This window comes from Pan troglodytes, chromosome 17 (assembly GCF_028858775.2).
Source record: "Pan troglodytes isolate AG18354 chromosome 17, NHGRI_mPanTro3-v2.0_pri, whole genome shotgun sequence".
NCBI classification, from domain to species: domain Eukaryota; kingdom Metazoa; phylum Chordata; class Mammalia; order Primates; family Hominidae; genus Pan; species Pan troglodytes.
The window spans coordinates 27,364,837-27,387,171 of record NC_072415.2 but is presented as its reverse complement, the minus strand read 5'-3'; the positions used below and the strand labels follow the sequence as shown (position 1 = coordinate 27,387,171).

At 42.7% G+C, this 22,335-nt stretch overlaps 1 protein-coding gene across 25 annotated transcripts in view; it reads right to left on the bottom strand.

Annotated features, from left to right (window-relative positions):
• Positions 1-22,335, bottom strand: part of DLGAP1 (DLG associated protein 1) — a 964,206-nt gene that overhangs the window by 5,397 nt on the left and 936,474 nt on the right. For 22 of the 25 annotated variants that reach the window (XM_016933374.4, XM_016933378.4, XM_016933377.4 and 19 more), the window contains 2 exons: positions 7,114-7,205; positions 1,051-1,203 (listed from right to left, as the gene is read on the bottom strand). In XM_016933374.4, the coding sequence (XP_016788863.3) occupies positions 1,051-1,203; positions 7,114-7,205 (245 nt within the window). Of the gene's footprint in view, positions 1-704; positions 1,204-7,113; positions 7,206-22,335 lie in introns of those variants that run through there. The other 3 variants (XM_063796016.1, XM_054671851.2, XM_054671849.2) reach the window with 1 other exon arrangement.

Genomic DNA, 22,335 nt, shown 5'->3' with positions numbered 1-22,335 from the left:
TTAACACTACGACCCCCATTTTGATGGTGACAGAATTGGAAACGGGGGACAGTGATGAGAGCATCACCCTCCTGTCACTTACAGATGGTCCCTTGGGACTGGATTTTTCCTGGGAGACCATTGACCCCAAGAACCCTGAAAATATGATATGCGGTAGCAGAATGGATTAGATTGCTGTTAGCTTTCTGGTAGGTGAGGGGACCTGAAAAGAACAGGGCCACCAGCATTTCAAGGGAACAGCCATTCCAATTTTCAGAGGTTGATTCTCTTGGAATTATTTGACCTGAGGCCATAGGAAAGCAAAGGGTTAAAAAAGTCACGTTTGACATGCCAGCCTGGGGAGCTGGACATTGGATACCCGTGTGAGCCTCGTGGAACACCATAATCAAATGTGAAAATTATAGTTGATTAATTAAAGTAAAAGAATTTAAGTCTTTATTTCTAAACTGATGCATGAGGACCCCAGTGAGCAATATTCCCCAAGGCAAATCAACCAAAAGCAAAACTGTTTTGAAAAAAAAAAAAAACCCAACATTTATGTAATTACTGTGAAACTTTATGGTATATATTTTTAGACTTGAACAACAGTAATTTCTTTATTACTATATTTATGAAATGATTATCAAAGTCAGTTATTTTTCAGGGCATCCTATTTTTCTTGAAAACACATCCTAGGGGTGTAAGGAAGTTGAACTCTTGTTCTATGGATTCATGCACTGAAGATGTCATTTATTTTAGTTTAAAAAGCAAAATGGAGGCAGTTCCTTCCAGTGACTAAAATGGTTTAACTTAAAGTTTAATTAACAAAAAAAGCCACATTCCCATTTTCCAATTCACAAAGACAGGTTTTTCTTTAAAAATATGCCTGAAACATATTACAGATAATATCCCAAATGATTACTATGTAAACATTGTCATTACAATGAAATTAATATGATATCAGCTCCATTTCACATTGTAAACAGCAGGACTGAATGCAGAAGCCTATTTAGACTGTCCAGTGTTTGTGCAGGTTTTTAAATGAACCATACAAAATCTACATTGTTCTACCTTCTTGTCAAGAGGATCCATCTGTTTCCAATTATTGGCCTTTAACTGATGAAGTTCATCAAATTTCATACTAATATTTTCTATGGACAACTGCAGCATGTCCCAAAACCCCGCCAAATCCTGGGAGGTGGGTCTTGGATGAGCATTAGGATTCTGCACAAGAGAAAGGAAAACATTCATGCTTTAGAAGCAATTCTTGACAAGCACAGGGCCAAAAAGGCATTTTCAAATATTTCAAACAACATAAGGAGGACTAGTTCCTTTTGGTTTTCCGACACGAGGTAAAAGTGAGGTTACAAATGTTAATTTTATACACTCATCCGTTTGAGTCAGTGATTCTCAAATGTCAAGGTTGTAAAACTCTTCTGTTGTGATACCACATCTATCAATTCAATATGGTATGGGGGAAGGGTCTAAACATATGAAAAATTCCAGAATGTGTGATCTACTACAGGACGTATTTTAAAACACCATATTCAAATGAAAATGCCATTTCTGAAAAAAAAAATACCGTGTATTATTATTAGAGTTTGTATTCCACTACATGCCATACAATTTATTCAGAGAACAGATAAGGAATCTAAAATAAGATTAGTTTAAATATTCATGTTAAGTAAAACACAAATGATTAGTAATAAAATATTGGATGTTCCAAGCACTATGTGTTTAATAATTAAGATGTTTACTAATATAGGAAGTAATTTTATCATAGGAAGTAATTTTATCATATGACTGCTTTGACAAAATCATTTGAAAATTCATTCATTTTAAATTGACCGTAAAATAATACAGCAAATGTGAGAACACATTATCTCTACATACAGATATCTATATGTCTGTAATGACCCATTTGCTAAGGGATAGTAAACATTCTTCAGTGTTTCAGGATTGACTTTCTTTGCCCCATCCACATATCCCTGATAACAGAACATATAAACCTGAATTTATATGCCCTAAGACAGGAAAAACACAGCTAGGAGACCGAAAATATCATACTCTTTGTTAATTACTACCTGCAGCAGTAGCTAAAGGCATTCATGGTTAGACGGGTGGCAGCCTCCATATGTCAAGAGATCCTAGCTGGTATCTGTTTTGGTGACCTCTTGGTATTTCAGGCAACTGGACAGACTGTGAAACTCCATGTCCTATGATAACACGAGGCCAGCGTATGCTTTTAAAACTAACCCCTAATAAAAATGATATCAGAATTTTGGAAAGTACAAGGTTGAAGACCATCAAAATAATGGATTGGAAAGACATTTTAAGTCCTTGGGTGCACCAGTATTATTGGCCTACCTCAAAATAAAAATAAATGAAGTCTGGGCATGGTGGCTCACGCCTGTAATCCCAGCACTTTGGGAGTCCGAAGTGGGTGGATCACCTGAGGTCAGGAGTTCGAGACCAGCCTGGCCAACATGGCAAAACCCCATCTCTACTGAAAATACAAAAATAATCCAGGCACGATGGTGCACACCTGTAATCCCAGCTGCTCAGGAGGCTGAGGCAAGAGAATCGCTTGAACCTGAGAGGCGGAGATTGCAGTGAGCCAAGGTTGTGCCATTGCACTCCAGCCTGGGTGACAAGAGCGACATTCTGTCTCAAAAATAAATAAATAAATAAATAGATAGATATATTTATAAATTTATAGTTCCCAAAGTGCCCAAAAGTTCTAAAGTTCATTAGAAGAAATAAATTTTGAAGTTTATAAAGTTTTTTTTAGTTTACTAAATCAGAATACTACACAGAAACCCTTTCATTAATTCAGACATCGTTAGAATAGATTTTAATACTGAATCAGACACTTACAAACTTTAAAACTTATTTTTTAAATGAACTTCAGAATTATTAGGCACTTTGGGAACTATAAATTTATAGATATATCTGTTTATTTATTTATTTTTGAGACATAGCGTCGCTCTTGTCGCCCACGCTGGAGTGCAATGGTACAATCTCAGCTCACTGCAACCTCTGCCTCCCAGGTTCGAGCGACTCTCCTGCCTCAGCCTCCTGAGTAACTGGGATTACAGGTGTGTGCCACCATGCCTGGCTAATTTTTGTGTTTTTTTTGTAGAGATAGGGTCTCACATTGTTGCTCAGGCTGGTCTTGAACTCCTGGCCACAAGATCCTCCTGCCTCGACCTCCCAAGTGCTGGGATTACAGGAACAAGCCACTTCGCCCTGCCAGTGTTTTCTTGAATGTATTTAACTCTGTATAATGGGCAACTCGTTCCCTTCTCATAAAGAATCTCTTTGCTCCCACATCATTAAGAAGATAGATAGAGAAACAGAGAGAAAGCGTTTAGCCTCAGCCATTCTCCAAATCAGTGAGTCATGTGACATACCATGCACAACAGTGGCAGCTCACTCCTTAATCCAAGACATGCTGCCTTGGAGACCAGAGGTGGGTGCTGGAGGGGAGAGTGGGGAGAGCCAAGGGAGGCTGGGGTCCTTGGTTTAGTTATGTTGGAAGAGGCCAACTTTTGTCTACTCATTCTAAGCCTGGGAGTCTAGTTAGGATAATGAGCAAGTGTTTTCAAAATAGAGCTATGATTTTTCTCCTCAGAATAGGAACTCAAGAAAGGAGGCTGGGTCTGGTTCTGACGAATCATGGTGCCACTTTCATGCAGCTGTGGACCTAAGCAGTGCCGCCACCAGGCCACTGTGCCTCCTGGGGCAAAGGAGCATGGAGCTGAGTCTGCTCCATGAGCAGGAGTAGTGAACTCAAATCCTGGGTAGGATGTATAAGGATTGTGGTTGAATAGACTGGGATTTGAATCTTGGCTCTGCCTTTTACCATGGGGCTGTGAACAAGTTTCTTAGCTTTTCCGTGCCCATTTTCCTCATCTGTAAACTGTCATTAAAATGTCACTATCGGGCCGGGCGAGTTGGCTCATGCCTATAATCCCAGCACTTTGGAAGGCCGAGGCGGGAGGATCACAAGGTCAGGAGTTCGAAACCAGCCTGGCCAATATGATGAAACCCTGTCTCTACTAAAAAGATAAAAAATTAGCTGGGTGTCGTGGTGGGCGCCTATAGTCCCAGCTACTCGGGAGGCTGAGGCAGGAGAATTGCTTGAACCCGTGAGGCAGAGATTGCAATGAGCTGAGTTTGCGCCACTGCACTCCCAGCCTGGGCAACAGAGTGAGACTCCTTCTAAAAAAAAAAAAAAAAAATCACTATCAACTCCATGTGTTCTTTTTGAGCATGTAACCAGACCAGAAATCTAAACGCTTTCAGCAGGGTGTCAGGCACATGTTAGGCTCTTGACTTTTTTCTGGAGGGGCCTGGTTTGACCAGCATTGCGACTGTCTTCCCCCATTGTGCCTCAGTCTACCTAAAATATGAGAAGCACATTTTACCACCTATGCCCTTCTAGTGGCCAAGGAATGTGAGCCCATCAAGAACTAGGAAACATCAAAAGCTGGCTTTAAGGAGGTTAACATTTTCTAGAAATCTGCTAATTTTTGGGCCAGGTGGGGTGGCTCACACCTGTAATCCCAACACTTTGGGAGGCCGAGGAGGGTGGATCACCTGAGGTCAGGAGTTCAAGATCAGCCTAGCCAACATGGTGAAACCCCGTCTCTACTAAAAATACAAAAAATTAGCTGGGTGTGGTGGCAGGTGCCTGTAAACCCAGCTACTTGGGAGGCTGAGGCAGGAGAATAGCTTGAACCAGGAGGCGGAGATTGCAGTAAGCCAAGATCACGCCACTGCCCTCCAGCCTGGGCAACAAGAGTGAAACTCGGCCGGGCATGGTGGTTCACGCCTGTAATCCCAACACTTTTGGTGGCCGAGGCGGGCAGATCACCTGAGGTCAGGAGTCCGAGACCAGCCTGACCAACATGGAGAAACCCTGTCTCTACTAAAAATACAAAATTGGCCGGCTGTGGTGGCGCATGCCTGTAATCCCAGCTACTCGGGAGGGTGAGGCAGGAGAATCTCTTGAACCCAGGAGGCGGAGGTTGCAGTGAGCCGAGATTGCACCATTGCACTCCAGCCTGGGCAACAAGAGTGAGACTCCGTCTCAAAAAAAAAAAAAAAAAAAAAAAAGTGAAACTCCATGTCAAAAAAAAAAAAAAAAAGAAATCTGCAAATTTTTCAAAACTTTTGTTTGCAATTTCATCTTTAAAATATGTACAATGTTTACACTCTTCTTCATAATACACTTGCTCATCATATATTTCTTTTAACAAGGTATGTTGTGTTTTCCCTGTATCGTGTACACATGGACTTCCTTATGTACCTATTCTTCATGTACATGTTTGAGCAATACGGCTTTATATAAGCTTTCTTATATTTAAAGCACAGAGAATCATGTTAATTGAGATCTGTGACACATTAGCAACTTTGCAAATTAACAGGAGTTCTGTACCTGGCCCACAGCTGAAGCTTGATAGAATACTCGTTGGTTTAAATTCACTTATTAATACATTTACTAATATAAATGATCTCATAAGCCAGAATAAATTTCTGAAAAATTGGAAGAAGGGTGAGTTTATTTTTTCTGAGAGAGGGGAAAACGAATTATAAATGTGTGTGTATTGGGCAGGGGGTGGGAGGGTGTGCGAACAGCCCTAAAGAGAGATTACAAAGAGAAAAGAGGGATGGAGACTACCACCTTTTCCATACTTTATATTTTCTCTCGGTTGATCCCTGTCTACATAAATTTCTTTCAGTCTGTATTTCTCCTTGTTAACAAGAAGTGGTTAAAACTCCAAAACTGGCCAAGTGCGATGGCGTGCCTGTAATACCAGCACTTTGGGAGGCCAAGATGGGAGGATCACGAGGTCAGGAGTTTGAGACTATCCTGGCTAACACCATGAAAACCCATCTGTACTAAAACAAAACAAAACAAAACAAAAAATTAGCTGGGCATGGTGGCATGCACCTGTAGTCCCAGCTACTCCGAGGCTGAGGCAGGAGAATCGCTTGAACCTGGGAGGCAGAGGTTGCAGTGAGCCGAGCTGAGATCGTGCCATTGCACTCCAGCCTGGACAACAGAGCGAGACTCCATCTCAAAACAAAAACAAAAACAAAAACAAAAAAAAAACCCTCAAAAATCATGCCTGTCAACTGTTGGGGATAAAAGAAAAACAAAAAACCTCTAAGATCATATTTTAAGTAATTTAGATTGTTAATAATTGTCTTCACTTGCCAAAAGGTAAACAAATTGCTTTTCATTTTCTTTGTTTTAGATCCAGCTTGACCAACAATTGAGCAATAAAAGCTATTCTTGAAGGTTTTTTTTTTTTTTGGAGATGAAGTCTCACTCTGTCCCCCAAACTAGAGTGCAATGAACCTCAGCTCGCTGCAACCTCTGCCTCCTGGGTTCAAGTGATTCTCCTGCCTCAGCCTCCTGAGTAGCTGGGATTACAGGCACCTGCCACCATGCCCAGCTAATTTTTGTATCTTTAGTAGAGACAGGGTTTTGCCATCTTGGCCAGGCTGGTCTCGAACTCCTGACCTCAGGTGATCCGTCTGCCTTGGCCTCCCAAAGTGCTGGGATTACAGGCGTGAGCCATTGCGCCCAGCCTGTTTTGCTTTGTTTTTGCATGTCCAAGAAGGATGAATTCTTCATTTGTTTCAAGAAGATCAAATCTACACTTTGTGATGCCCTTGACTTCTAGCTCTTGAATTAAAACAGAGAACTCAGATTAGGAAATAGTCATTGACTGCTATTTTAGAAAGAAAATCACTATCCAAAATGATTTTTTTTGGGCAATATTATTTTTGAAATATCAAGCTGCTTCATATTTTGATAACAATAAAATCAGAAAAGCTATGTGAAAGCCAGGAAAATGGAAAATTTTCAGTTACAAAAGAAGCAGGAAATAATTTTAACTTGACTGAATTTTTTCTAAGATTATTTAAGTGAAAAATAAATATTTTAATTTTAAGACAATCAGGAAATAAGATTCATCAGAAAATTCTCTGTTCCAAGTGAGAGACTCCAATGGACCTTGACTTGGTTCAAAATCAGTTTTACTTTAGCTGGGCCAGTCTTGGTGACATGTTCTTCTCATGGCACTAGCAGGGAAATTGTAGAAGGAGAGTGTTACCTACCAGGTTTTCTTCACACAGTTCTCTGAACTGGTAGAATTTCTGGGCCATGAGAAGTTGGGCACTGCCCACTGCGGTTCGGATTTTTCCTAGAACTGGAAAGAGCAAACATATGAGAAATTTACACATCATGCTTCATTGTTGAGATTTAGTCTGGTAAACCAAAGAGGAAGTGATGCTGTAATAATTAGGGAAAATGGCACACACACACACTGAACACTCATGCCCACCCAGACAGCCCAATCACTGTTGTCACCCTGTTGGTCTGTGTCACAGAGGCTCCTGGGTTAAAGTAATAAAATCAACTTGGAAAAACACATGCTCCTCCTGCATATTTCTTGGGAGCAATGGAGTTTTCCAGCACTGATGTTACCAAGAACTGGATGTTACCAAGAGAAGAGGCAAACAGTTGTTGCTTTTTTTTTTTTTTTTTTTAAGCTTCCTTTACCGCAAGGATGAATTTCAAGTGTTTACCAGTATAGCTCTGGATTGATGGAGTCAGCCGTCATAGTCGGCTGGCTTGTTTTTCTAAAACAAGCCCAAACACAAGGAAAGCAGTACTAAACTAGAGGGGGAATCTCTTGGCACTCACCATATCCCATCCATATCCTTTCTTATTTTTCCGGAGCTCAGCCACTGGTACTGTCAGGAAAGAGCTGTGGCTGATTAAAATATTTTCTAAGGAGTGAACATGTTCAGCCTGTTGCCTAGAAAACGCCAGGGCCGTCCCAGCTTTTACACTCTGCAGCCCAATCATTTTGTTAATATAGGGTGAATTCCCTACGCACTGTGCTGAAAATCTCCGTCTCTGCAAGCAGGCTACTTCTTGTCTCCCCAGCAGTCTAAGGCACCTTTCAGCTGCCTGCAGGCGTGCTCAGACCGAGCGGAGCTGCTTTCCGCTGAGCAATGCCCAGCTCTGCAGTGTCCCTGGGGCTCGCCTGCACCCTTCGGGACTGGGTGCAGCTGCCCTGCTACCCACCAGGGTGTTCTTAACATGCTCTCATGGTCGGGAAGGAATCAAAAACCAGAGCAGAACTTCTCACAAGAGCACTTGCCTCTCTGGAAATCTTCACGGGATGATATAGTACAGGATTTAAGCAATCCTGTTGTTCTGAATTTACAGAGCCAGGTACCCGAGTGGAATAAGCCTTTCTCAACCTCATTCCCCACAAATTCTGAGCGACGGAAACTGAAGAATAAGAAACTCCATTCTGGCCCAGGGTTTCCTAGCAATTTGCTCCTTTATTTGTTTTAAACTGCTAGGCTAGATAATGGTTTCTGATGCACATTCTACCTAGGCGTTACTCAAGTATTTCAGCGTTCCCACAAGTCACTCAGTGCATTTATATTTCCTCTAATATGTCACCAGCCACACCAAACAGCTCACAGACAGATATTTGCCCCCTCCCTCCGTGATCTCGAGGGGGTCTCCCTTGACAGCTGTCTAGCAGCAATTTCTTAGGCCTAAGTTTTTAACAATTTTTCTGCTCTGCTTTTAAAATCTCTTGGGATGGTTATCCTTTTCCTCTTTAACTAATAAATCAATTGTGCAAGACCTCCTCTCCTTTTCTTAACATCCCCAGAAAGGACAGCTTATGGAGACACAGGGCCTGAGTGGGCCAGAGTCCTCAACAGCTACTGCCTGGACAAGTCACTATCTCTACTTTCCCATCCGTAAAATGGGGCTAATGGTACCTATCTGGAGGGTTGTTGGGAAGGTTAAAAGCGTTAGTGTATTTGAATTGCTTAGGACTGTGTTGGATTTACAGTAAGTACTTAATAATTATTTGTTATTATCTAGGATCAGAAACCTCTACCTCTTCTATGGGTGTGCCCACTGTGAGAGCCACACTTGCCCTGGCTAAGAGAGAAAAGGAAAAAACAAAGTCTGGATGATTTAAGGTGACTGGACATCTTGGTCTCCTGGGACAGGTATGCTCTCTGGGTGACCTGTTCCAGCTCCGAGAAGGTATATGGAGCAGGCACTTCCTAAGTGAGCATGTGGCTATAGGTAAGCTCTGAGGTTTATGGAAACCTCTGAATTATCTTGCTGAAGGGTAGGACTGTGAGATCGGCAAATCTCAGAATGAATCCTGGGAGGTTACGACCAGGGTACCTAGGTCTCCACTTTGATGGCTGGGTTCCATAGCTCCTGGGAGCTATCGCAGAAACTCCAGCTATTCGGACTTACCTAAAAACTTTGAGCTGATGGTTCTCAATTATGTCTGATGCCTGAGCTATATAATAGACTGCCATAATAAAAGTAACTGAGTAAGACAGTGATTCTCAAAAGAGGAGACAGCACTGTTCTAAGCCATTATTTGGGCAACATGCAACCACACAAGTTGGGGCTAACTCAGATGTCTTCTCAAAAGTAAAACAAGGGATATCTTTCTTCATTCAGCATGGCCTGGCAAGAGCCCTGGCAAAGTATCTGGGGTGGAGTTGTGGCCCTTCTGTTTCCCGGGCTTTTGCCGTCATGTTCCTTGCATGGAAATTCCCTACTGGCTCCAGGATACTTGCAATTCCTGTGTCCAGGAGATGACCGTTCCTAGGCCCAGGGTGGGGAGATGACTGCTTGGGCCTAGAATGAGATCATGAAACAGGGAGGCTTGGGAGAAGCAGATGACAACTCATATTTCCTTGTCCTCCACACTTTCTTTTCCAGAGAACTAAAAACTCACTTTAATTTTAAGAAAGAAGCTGTAATGGAGGTTTTTTTTTTGTTTTGTTTTGTTTTGTTTTGTTTCCATTAGACACTCACTCTGCGTGTGAGGTAAGTTCTTTCTTCCAAAAGTAAATTTCACATTTGTTGCACATGCCTTGAGGAAGTTGAAATTAATAAACAATAAATGGTAAACACCAGTAGAAGTAAAAAGTGGAAATAAAAAGACTGAAAGTTGGTAAAGAAATGAAATGAAGAAGAAAGAAGCATCTCGATGTTGTTTTGAAACTACTCTAAAATGTTCAATACCAACCTTCAGGGTGGAAAAAAAAAAAAACAGTTGGCCCTCTGTTTCCATGGGTTTTGCATCTGTGAGTTAAACCAATGTTGGGTCTCACTATGTGGCCCAGGCTGGTCTTGAACTCCTGGGCTGAAGCAATCCTCTTGCCTCAGCCTCCCAAAGTGCTGGGATTACAGGTATGAGCCACTGCATCCTGCTGAATTTGTTTTCTTTTTCCCTTTTCTCTCACTCCAATGAAATGAAGCCCTACAGATAAAATATATGTTCTCCACTCCTATCCCATTCCTTTTCATCCCCAGAGGAAACCATTGCAGTAGAGAATGACTATTTCAGTCCCATCACTGAATTCATAAGGTCTCTTTTCTGGTCCTGGAAAGGTGATCGCTAAGGGTCATTTTGAGTGTTAGACTGGGGCAATCTCACCAGCACAGTAGCACCCATAGTCAACATCAGCAGATTTTCTCTGAAAGTTAGAATGGGGGTTTTAAAGCTCTGTGGGTGTTGAGTTGATCTCTTTCACATTCTGGTCATGCCTTTTTTTTTTTTTTTACAGATTGTTCAACCCAGATGTGGTTAACAGTTTTTGCCACCCATCTCCCTTAGGGCACATTCAAATGCATCTTACAGAATAATTTTCTCTGCTGTGTCACCCAGGCAAGCCGTTTAACCATGACTCATACCATCTATTTGTGTAATACTTAATCAGATAATAAGCCTTGTATTGCTGGGCAGTTCTTTTTACATAAGTAAATCTAGCCTCCCCAGACACCGTATAGGCACCTGATGGTGAGGCTTATAGACTCCTCCCTTTCCTTTCTTTCCCCAGCTACTCTGTTAATCTGTCCCTCAGTGGAAGTACAAAACAAAACAGAAAATGCAGTTGAATGGAATTCTTCCTATTTAAGAAGTAAGCACTCTTTATAAACTCCCCCACTTATAATTCTTCAAACCTCTCACCCCACAATAGATATTTAAGAAGACCCACAATAGAGAGGACAGGCCTGGGTTAGTGAATCACATAAAGTCAGGAGGAACTTTTGGGAGGCCTTTGTGAATATGTGTTTACTTAAATTATCATCACTTAGTATTTCAAAACTCACAAACAGGCATCTAATTAGATCCTCGCAGGACCCTGTGAGGCAGAGCAGATAACTTCATTTGAAAAAACTTGTACTCAAACTACAAAGTTTCTTCCCCACGGACACCTGCTGTGGCCAATCCCCGTCTTCTGACCCCAGTCTATTTGGGCTCTCTTCTCTCTAACACTCGCAGAAAATTGCGTCTGAATCTACTTAAGTGGAAGCTATCCGAGTGTGATTTCCTTCTTTTTTTTCTTTACTGTGGTAAGAACACTTAACATGAAATCTACCCTCTTAACAAATATTTAAGCGTACAATATAGTTTTGTTAATGGTGGCGCAGCGTTGTACAGCAGATCTCGAGAACTTATTCACCTTGCATAACTTTAGATCCACTGAACAGCAATTCCCCTTTCCCTCTCCCCCTACACCATGGCACCCACCATTCCACTCTCTGTTTCCTGAGTTTTGACTATTTTAAGATACGTCATATAAGCAGAATCATGCAGCATTTGTTCTCCAGTGACAGGCTTATTCCACTTAGCATATAGTCCTCCAGGCTCATCCATGTTGTTGCATATGGCAGAATTTCCTTCTTTTTCAAAGCTGAATAATATTTCATTGTATGTTTATACCACATTCCATTTATCCACTGAGTGTGATTTCTGTTTATTTATGTGTTTATTTATTTATGAATGAGGTCTCACTGTGTTGTCCAGGCTGGAGGACAGTGGCTATTCATAGGCATGAACATGGGGTCCTATAGCCCTGAACTCCTTGCCACAGGCTTCTGAGCAGCTGGGACTGCAGGCATGCACCACTATGCCAGGCTGCATGTAATTTCTTTATCAACATTTCCCAGCCACTGCCAATGGATAGGGGTGAGTGGCATAATAAGTCAGTGGGAGAGTTGGAAGAAATTCGCCAAGCCTGATCACTGTCCCACATTAGGAAGCAAGAGCAAAGCACATCCATCTACCTGAAGTGACTGGCAGGCAAGGCAATTTCAATCCTGAACAGAAAAGAGGAACCAGGGACACCTTGAAAGAGATGGTGGGTGTTTCAAGTTCTTTTTTTCTTTTACAGATTATATGTCATAATGAGAAGCAGAGAACAACTATGTTGGCTGTGGGAAAGGGGAGTCTTTTATGCAATCTATGATTTGAAATCTCCTGACTACATTCAAAGACCCAGCCATTTAGAAAAGAGCATACCTCCCCTTTCCCACTGACCTCTGTGGGATAGGTTGTTATTTTGAGAAAAGGAGGTAGTATAAGAGGCACAAGGATGAAGAGAAAAAACACTTTCTTTTAACCCTCCCAGTGGGTCTATGGCAAAGCTGCAAGGAGTTTCAGTGTGCTGGTGATCTTTTTGCTGGGTTAAAATCAGGATTACAAATCCTTAAGCATAATTAGCATATGCATCCTTTCCTATTTCAAGAGGAGTTAGGTCTCTAGAACTAAAAAGGCAGACGTGCTCATTTCTCTGACTGCTTCTTTTTTTTTTTTTTCTTTTGAGACAAGAGTCTCACTCTGTCACCCAGGCTGGAGTGCAGTGGCACGATCTCGGCTCACTGCAACCTCCAACTCCCGAGTTCAAGTGATTCTCCTGCCTCAGCCTCCCGAGTAGCTGGGATTACAGGCATGAGCCACTGTGCCCGGCCTCTCTGACTGCTTCTAATTCTTACATGACGCTACACCTAACTCCACGATCATCAGACCTTACTTTAAGGCCTCAGAAACAGAGAAGAATAGACATATTTCTTATACCCTCAAAGTAGGTTCCCTGAAGCCTGGATACGACAGACACCCCTGCAATGGATTACCTCTGACTGGCTCCCCGTGGTGAAGGTTACTACGGTAGATATGCTACATAGAACTCTTCACATTTTTCTGCCACCTACACTATAATTCACCTAGTATGTTTCATTTTAGTCTAACTTTCTCTCTGGGCAATACAGGCATGCCTCAGACATATTGTGGGTTTAGTTCCAGATCACTACAATAAATGAATATCACAATAAAGTGAGTCACATGAATTTTTTGTTTCCCAGTGCATATAAAAGTTATGTTTACACTATACTGTAGTCTATTAAGTGTGTGATAGCATAATGTCACAAAAAAGTACCTAATACTTTATTGCTAAAAAATGCTAATGGTAATCTGAGCCATCAGCAAGTCATAATCTTCTTGCGGAGGGACGGTCTTGCCTCGATGTGGATGGCTGCTGTGATCAAGGTGGTAGTTGCTAAAGGTAGGGGTGGCTGTGGCAATGTCTCTTTTTAAAACAAATTTTTTTTTCACTTTGTATTTTTTGTAGAGACAGGATCTCGCTATGTTGCCCAGGCTGGTCTCAAGCTTCTGGCCTCAAGCGATCCACTCATCTTGGACTCCCAAACTGCTGAGTCACTGCCCCGGCTGGCTGTGACAATTTTAAAAATAAGACAGCAATGAAGTTTGCCACATCAATTGACTTTTCCTTTCATGAAAGATTTCTCTGTTGCGTGCAATATTTGTTTGACAGCATTTTACCCACAGTAAAACCTTTTTCAAAATTGGAGTCAAGGGGCCGGGCGCGGTGGCTCACGCCTGTAATCCCAGCACTTTGGGAGGCCAAGGTGGGTGGATCACGAGGTCAGGAGATGGAGACCATCCTGGCTAACACGGTGAAACCCTGTCTCTGCTAAAAAATAGAAAAAATTAGCCAGGCGTGGTGGCGGGCACTGTAGACCCAGCTACTCAGGAGGCTGAGGCAGGAGAATGGCTTGAACCCAGGAGGCGGAGCTTGCAGTGAGCCAAGATCGTGCCACTGCACTCCAGCCTGAGCAACAGAGCGAGATTCCATCTCAAAAAAAAAAAAAAATTGGAGTCAAGGCTGGGCGTGGTGGCTCACACCTGTAATCCCAGCACTTTGGGAGGCCAAGATAGGAGGATTGCTTGAGCCCAGGAGTTCGAGACCAGCCTAGGCAACATGGCAAAACCCCATCTCTACTAAAAATACGAAAAATTAGTCGGCATGGTGGCACATCCCTGAAGTCCCAGCTACTCAGGAGGCTGAGTTGGGAGGATCACCTGAGCCTGGGAAGTTGAGTCTGCAGTGAGCCGTGATTGTGCCACCGCACTCCAATCTGGGCAACAGAGGAGACCCTGTCTCAAAAAAAAAAAAAAAAAAAAAAAAAAGGGAGTCAGAATCCTCTGGAAGCTTACCACTATGTTATCAACTAAGTTGATGTAATATTCTAAAGCCTTTGTGGTCACTTCAACAGTGTTCGCAGCACCTTCACCAAGAGTAGATTCCATCTCAAGAAACTACTTTCTTGGCTCATCCATAGGAAGTAACTACTCCTCTGTTCAAGTTTAATCATGAAATTATAGCAATTCAGTCACATTTACAGGCTTCACTTCTCATTCTAGTTCTCTTGCACTTTTTACCACATCTGCAGTTTCTTCCTCCACTGAAGTCTTGAACCCCTCAGTCATCCACGAAGGTTGGAATCAACCTCTAAACTCCTGCTAATGTTGATAGTTTGACCCTTTCCCATGAATCATAAATGTTCTTAATGGCATCTAGAATGGTGATTCCTTTCCAGAAGTTTTTCTTTTTTTTTTAAATTTTTAAATTATTTTTTCAAATTTTTGTGGGTGCATGGTGTATATATTTATGGGGGTACATGAGATGTTTTGATACAGGCATGCACTGTGAAGTACGCACATCATGGAGAATGGGGTACCCATCCCCTCAAGCAATCCCCTCAAGCATTTATCCTTTGGATTACAAATAATCCTCCAGAAGGTTTTCAATGGACTTTGCCCAGGTCCATCAGAGGACTCACTATCTATGGCAGATATAGCCTTATGGAATGTATTTTTAACTAAGAAGACTTGCAAGTCCAAATGACTCTTTGATCCGTAGGCTGTGGAATGGATGTCGTATTCCTCTGTTTTCACGCTACTGATAAAGACATACCTGAGACTAGGTAATTCATAAAAGAGAGATGCTTAATGGACTCACAGTTCCACATGGCTGGGGAGGCTTCAGTCATGGTGGAAGATGAAAGGCACGTCTTACATGGTGGTAGACAAGAGAGAATGATGATAGACAAGCGAAAGGGGAAATGCCTTATAAAATCATCAGATCTCATAAGACTTATTCACTACCATGAGAACAGTATAGGGGAACCACCCCCATGATTTAATCATCTCCCACCAGGTCCCTCCCACAACATGTGGGAATTATGGAGGCTACAGTTCAAGATGAGATTTGGATGGGGACACAGCCAAACCAAATCAGATGTCATGTTTGCAGGCATGAAAACAACTTTCATCTCCATGTACATCTCTATCAGAGCTCTTGGTTGACTAGGTGCATTGTCAGTGAGCAGCAATATTTTGGAAGAAATCTTTTTTTCTGAGCCATAGGTCTCAACAGTAGGCTTAAAGTGTACAGTAAACCATGCTGTGAATAGAGATACTCTCATCTAGGCTCTGTTGTTCTACTTATAGAGCACACTTTATAAGAGCACACAAATTTAGCATAATTTTTAAGGGCCGTAGGCTTTTCAGAATGGTAAATGAGCTTTGGCTTCGACTTCAAGTCACCAGGTGCCTGAGCCCCTAACAAGAGAGTGAGCCTGTCCTTTGAAGCTATGAAAGACCTACATGGCATCTCCTGCCAATAGAAGGCTGTTTTGTCTACATTGAAAATCTGTTGTTTAGTGTAATCATCTTCATCAATGATCTTAGCTAGATCTTCTGGATAACTTACTGCAGCTTCTCCATCATCACTAGGAATTCACCTTGCATTATATTACAGAGACAGTTTCTTTCTTTAAACTTCATGAACCAACGATTGCTAGCTTCAAACTTTTCTTCTTCAGCTTCCTCACCTCTCTCAGCTTTCATAGAATTGAAGAGAGTTGGCCGGGCGCGGTGGCTCATGCCTGTAATCCCAGCACTTTGGGAGGCTGAGGCGGGTGGGTTACCTGAGGTCAGGAGGTCGAGACAAGCCTGACCAACATGGTGAAACCAAGTCTCTACTAAAAATACAAAATTAGTCAGGCACAGTGGCGCATGCCTGTAATCCCAGCTACTCAGGAGGCTGAGGCAGGAGAATCACTTGAACCCGGGAGGCAGAGGTTGCAGTGAGCCGAGATCGTGCCATTGGACTCCAGCCTGGGCAACAAGAAAGAAACTCTGTCTCAAAAAAAAAAAAAAAAAGAAAGAAAAGAAAAAAAAAGAATTGAAGAGAGTTACAATGTCTCTCTGATTAAGCTTTGGCTTAAGGGAATGTTGTGCCTGGTTTGTTCTTCTCTCCAGACCATTCAAACTTCATCCATATCAACAAAAAGGCTGTTTCGCTTCCTTATCATTTGTATGTTCACTTGGGTAGCACTTTTCATTTCCTTCAAGAAGTTTTCCTTAGTATTCACAACTTGGCTATCTGGCACAAAAAGCCTAGCTTCTGGCTTATTTTGACTTTTGACATGCCTTCCTAACTAAGCTTAATCATTTATTGCTTTTGATTAAAAGTGACAGATTGTAACTCTTCATTTGAACACATAGAGGCCATTATTGGGTTATTAATTGGCCTAATTTGAATATTATTGTGACTCAAGGCATAGGAAGGCCTGAGGAGAGGGAGAGAGACAGGGGAATGGCGGGTCAGTGGAGCAGTCAGAACATAAACACCATTTATTGATTAAGTTCACTGTCTTATATGGGCACAGTTCATGGAGCTCCAAAACAATTACAACAGTAACATCAAGGATCACTGATCACAAATCACCATAGTAGATAGAATAATAATGAAAACACTTGAAATATTGTGAGAATTACCAAAGTCTGACACAAAAACAGAAAATGAGCATATGCTTTTGAAAAGATGGTGCTGGTAGACTTGGTCAACTCAGGGTTGCCACAAACCTTCAATTTGTTAAAAAAAAAAAAAAAAAAAAAAAAGCAGTATCTTCAAAGTGCAATAAAGCAATGCCAATAAAATGAGGTACACCTGTGTGTGGGAAAAAGTGTAGGTGTGGGGTCAGGAACAATCAGCTCACCGATTACCAGCTGTTGATCTTGGGAAAGTTGATCAGACTCAGACTCTTTTTCCTTTAATGGCCATAATATCATCTTCATAGCATTGCTGATTACTTAATGGAATAATATAGGTAAACGTGAGAATGCAGTAGGAATTGTAACTCCTATAACTGATCTACATTCTTTAGTTCTTGGGCATTTACCTAAAAGGTGGCAGTATCCAAAAAAGGACATGATTTCTCCTGCAAATCTTCACACTCCAACCTCTCTCCCCAGTAGTGTGGACTAATTTGATGTCCTTCTTTTTTGCTGACTTTTATTCAGGCAGATTTTCACAAGTGTCACTGATTGGTGAATAATTTCTTTTTTTATGAGTATAAGAAATCCATAACAATTTTTCAGGGGCTCAGATTTTAGTGCCTCTCTGTATAATCTAGCACAGTTTCCCCCAGCCATCAGAGCTAGAACAGTGGCCAACTGGCTGCTGGGTGACAGACACACAGAGGAGACAGGACCTTAAAGCACACTGGACATTCAATCAGAGCCTTGCTCGGAAAACAGACTCACTGCAAAACGAAGGGTCAGAGCCCGCCTTAAGAATGGCAGCTTCTACGGCAAAACAAGGTCCACCTTCAGGTACAGAGATGATGGCAGATAAACCCCACTAGCCTGTACAGCTATAGTCCCATCCTATTTTCCAGATTGTGCTTAGCCATGTGACTTGATGACACCATAAACCAATGGTCCCCAAACTTGGCTGATCCTTCACTGCTGCCTGTTAGTCCTTTGCAATGTGTTTGGTTACCTCCCTCTCTAACTCTAATTTCCTGAATCTTATCCATTCTCAACTCAACCCCTATTCCCTCATCTTCAACAACCTTGCCTCCTATGAGATGAAAATGGAGGGAATCAGGCATGAACACTGCTGTGATTTGGATGATAGTGTCTCCTCCAAAATATATGTTGAAACTGAATCCCCAAGGCAATAACAATAAGCGGTGGGGCATTGGGAGGTGATTAAGTCATGAGAGCTCGGCTGTCCTGAATGAGGTTAGTGCCTTTATTAAAGGACTCAAGGTTGAAGGGACCGCCTCTTGCCCTTCTGACCCTACTGCCATGCAAGGACACAGGGTTTGTCCCCTCTGGAGGATGCAGCAATAGGCCTCATCTTGGAAGCAGAGAGCAGCCCTCACCAGACACACAACCTGCTGGCACCTTGATCTGGATTTCTCCGCAACTAGAGTAATGAGAAGTAAATTTGTATTGTTTAAAAATTACCCAGTCTTGAGCATTAGGACAAATACCTAATGCATGTGGGGCTTAAAACCTAGATGACAGGTTGATAGGTGTGGCAAACCACCCTGGCACATGTTTACCTATGTAACAAACCTGCACGTTCAGCACATGTATCCCAGAACTTAAAGTAAAATTAAAAAAAAAAATTACCCAGTCTTTGGTATTTTGTTGGAGCAACACAAACAAACAGTCTCAATGTTCTGTGTCTCTTAATACTCCTCCCCCACCAATTCCCTAAACCTTTCTGCCCCCACCCTAGTGTCTTCTCTACACCCACTATTCCCATCTACATGTGTCCTTGGTCTGATTCTCTCCCTGCTGCCCTGAGGCCTTGCTGTGTGAGCCACTCCCTCTCTCTGAACTCCTTCTGCCAGTGCCTTACCTGAGATGTCTGGCAGCATCCTCAAGTCTTTCCCATTCTAAGTGGGGCAACTCCTCCCAACCTCATGGTCCCCTCCAGCTAACATAAAATTCCTCTTCTCTCCCTGTTATTGGCTGAATTGCATTTTCCTAAAATTTATATGTAGAATTCCTAACCTCCAGTATCTCAGAATGTGACTCTGGAGATAAGGTTCTTAAAGAGGTGATTAAATTACAATGAGGTCATTCTCATGGGCCCTAATCCACTATGACTGATGTCCTTATAAGAACTGGAGATGAGAACACAGACACACACACAGAGGGGAGAATCAGGGAAAGCGTGGTGGTCTGCAAGCCAAGGAGAGCGACCTGAGGGGAAACCAGCCCCTTGATCTTGAACTTCCAGCCTCCAAAACTGTGAGAAAATTAATTTCTCCTGTTTAAGTGACCTGTTCCATGGGTACTTTATTATGGCAGCCTTAGCAAATTATTACATTCCCTTTAAATCCCCATTCTCCAAAGGGCAGCATGCCTTCGCTCTCGTATTTCTTCTGCTCTCCATTGTCTCCACTCCCTGCAGCCCAGCTGTCTCCACCCTCTTCACCTTCTGGACTCTGCCTTTGGCACAAAGGAAACTCAGATCCCCTGGGTCTCCCAACAACGCTCTCTGGCTGACTCTGCCCTTCCCCGATTCTGCCTTCCCTGTGCTTGGTAGAATTTCTCTCACTCCACCTTGTAAATGTTGAACACAAAATGTAATCCCGAGCTCACTTCTCCACTCACTTCCCTCATTCCACTTTCTCGAATTTGTGACTCCGCTGTGTACTGACCCCAGACGCTTTAGAGGAGCGTGTGTAACCACGAGCTCAACACCTCCCGTCTCCCCAAATCTGTGTTCCCCTCAGGATTCCCTTGTTGATTACAATTAGGGGTACAAGGCTTGATCAATCCATCCATAGTGTAAATGTACTCCATCCCTTGCCAATGTTGGAGATTTGGTTTCATTAAGGGAACTATAGGGTTTTCTTATCTCATGTAATTCTCATGCTGACAACTTTTCCTTGGTTCCCCTGCTCCATATGATAAGCCCCAGCCCCCTTCAGCAGGGCAGGTGCAGGCCAAGCTGTCCAGTTTCTCTCTGCTGACTCCTTCAGTGCTCCAAGCGCCCACGGCTTCCCAAATCCCCCAAGGTCTTTCTCTCCTGAGTGTCTTCTTCACACCAAGCACTAAGCTGAGACTGTCTCTTCCCTTTGGTGCCCTAGGCAAGCCCCTCTCCCTGTATCTAGCAAAGTCCTCATCCTTATGATTCAGCTTGGGTGCACCTTGCCAGAAAGCCTTACCTCCTTTCACTTCTCCCTCCTCACTGCTCCTAAAATTCCCCTGCATAGCTGTCTCTGCCTTTTCCTCATTCTTTTCAACATGTTCTGTTAACATGTCTGATTTCCAACCAGTATGTGAGCTCTTTGATGGCCTAGACTGTGCCCATGTAACTAACTCCTATTATCTCCACTGAAGGAATATGCTTTGAAATTAACTGAGTTATTTACAGATTCTATATCAACCAGAAAAACAAACTACCTGTGATATTCTGATCCTTGAGCATTCTAATTCTTTAGGGTTTTATCATGTCTAGCACCACTTTTTAATTATAGTGTTGACTAATTAGCTGATATAGTCTTAGCTGGGGTATTATTCCTCTTGCATTGCTGTTTGTCATGCAATAGTTGTAGTGACTAGCCTGGAAAAGTCACACCATCTAGGATAAGTTGAGTTGTGTTTGTGGATGATGAATTATATTTCCTTATATTCAAGTTTTGCCTTTTTTTTTTTTTTTTTTTACCCACTTGCCTTTTTCTTTCTTGCTTTTTTTTTTTTTTTTTAAGACAGAGTTTCACGCTTGTTGCCCAGGCTGGAGTGCAATAGTGCCATGTCGGCTCACTGCAACCTCCGCCTCCCGGATTCAAGTGATTCTCCTGCCTCAGCCTCCCGAGTAGCTGGGATTACATGCACGTGCCACCACGCCCAGCTAATTTTTGTATTTTTAGTAGAGACGGGGGTTTCACCATCTTGGTCAGGCTGGTCTCAAAGTCCTGACCTCAAGTGATCTGCCCACCTCAGCCTCTCAAAGTGCTGGGATTACAGGTGTGAGCCGCTGCACTCGGCCTCCCACCTAGCTTTTTTCCCCAATGTTGTAGACTTTAGGGGTGAAGAAAGAGAAAGGAAATTTAAAAAGTGGGTCTATCCACTTACTTTAAAGACACGTGCAGTCAACTCTTTTTTTTTTTTTTTTGGAGACCTCACTCTGTCGCCTAGGCTGCAGTGAAGTGGCACAATCTCGGCTAACTGCAACTTCCGCCTTCCGGATTCAGGCAATTCTCCCACCTCAGCTTCCCAAGTAGCTGGGACTACAGGGGCCCGCCACCACTCCTGGCTATTTTTTGTATTTTTAGTAGAGACGGAGTTTCACCATGTTGGCCAGGTTGGTCTCAAACCCATGACCTCAGATGATCTGCCCACCTCGGCCTTCCAAAGAGCTGGGATTATAGGTGTAAACCACTGCACCCAGCTGCAGTCAACTAATTTTTGACAAGGGCACCAAGAGGATACAGTGGGAAAAGGATAGCCTAAGTGTAGGACCAGAAACCACACAACTCCCAGAAGAAAACGGAAGGGAAAGATTCCTCAACATTAGCCTTGGCAATAATGTTTTGGATATCACAACAAAAGATCAGGCTACAAAAGCAAAAATAAATAAATGAGACTGTATAAAATGAAAAAGCTCCTGTTATCAAAGGAAACACTCAGCAAAATAAAAAGGCCAGGCACAGTGGCTCACGCCTGTAATCCCAGCACTTTGGGATGCTGAGGTAGGTGGATCACCTGAGGTCAGCAGTTCAAGACCAGCCTGGCCAACATGGTAAAACTCCGTCTCTACTAAAAAATACAAAAAAATTTAGCCGGGCATGGTGGTGCATGCCTGTAATCCCAGCTACTCAGGAGGCTGAGGCAGGAGAATCACTTGAACCTGGGAGGCAGAGTTTGCAGTGAGCCAAGATCACACTACCGCACTCCAGCCTGGGCAACAGAGCAAGGCTCCATCTCAAAGAAAAAAAAAAAATTAAAAAAATAAAACTAAAAAGGCATCCTACAACCTGGGAAAAAATATTTGCAAACCACATAACCAATAAAGTTTGTAGACTATAAATCCAAAATTAATGAAGAACTCTTACAACTCAATAGCAGGAAAGCAACTAACCCCAAAAAACTCAATTTAAAAATGGGCAAAGGTCCGACCAGGTGCGGTGGCTCATGCCTGTAATCCCAGCACTTTGGGCGGCCAAGGAGGGCAAATCACAAGGTCAGGAGATCAAGACCATCCTAGCTAACATGGTGAAACCCTGTCTCTACTAAAAATACAAAAAATTAGCCAGGCGTGGTGGCGTGCGCCTGTAGTCCCAGCTACACTGGGAGGCTGAGGCAGGAGAATGGT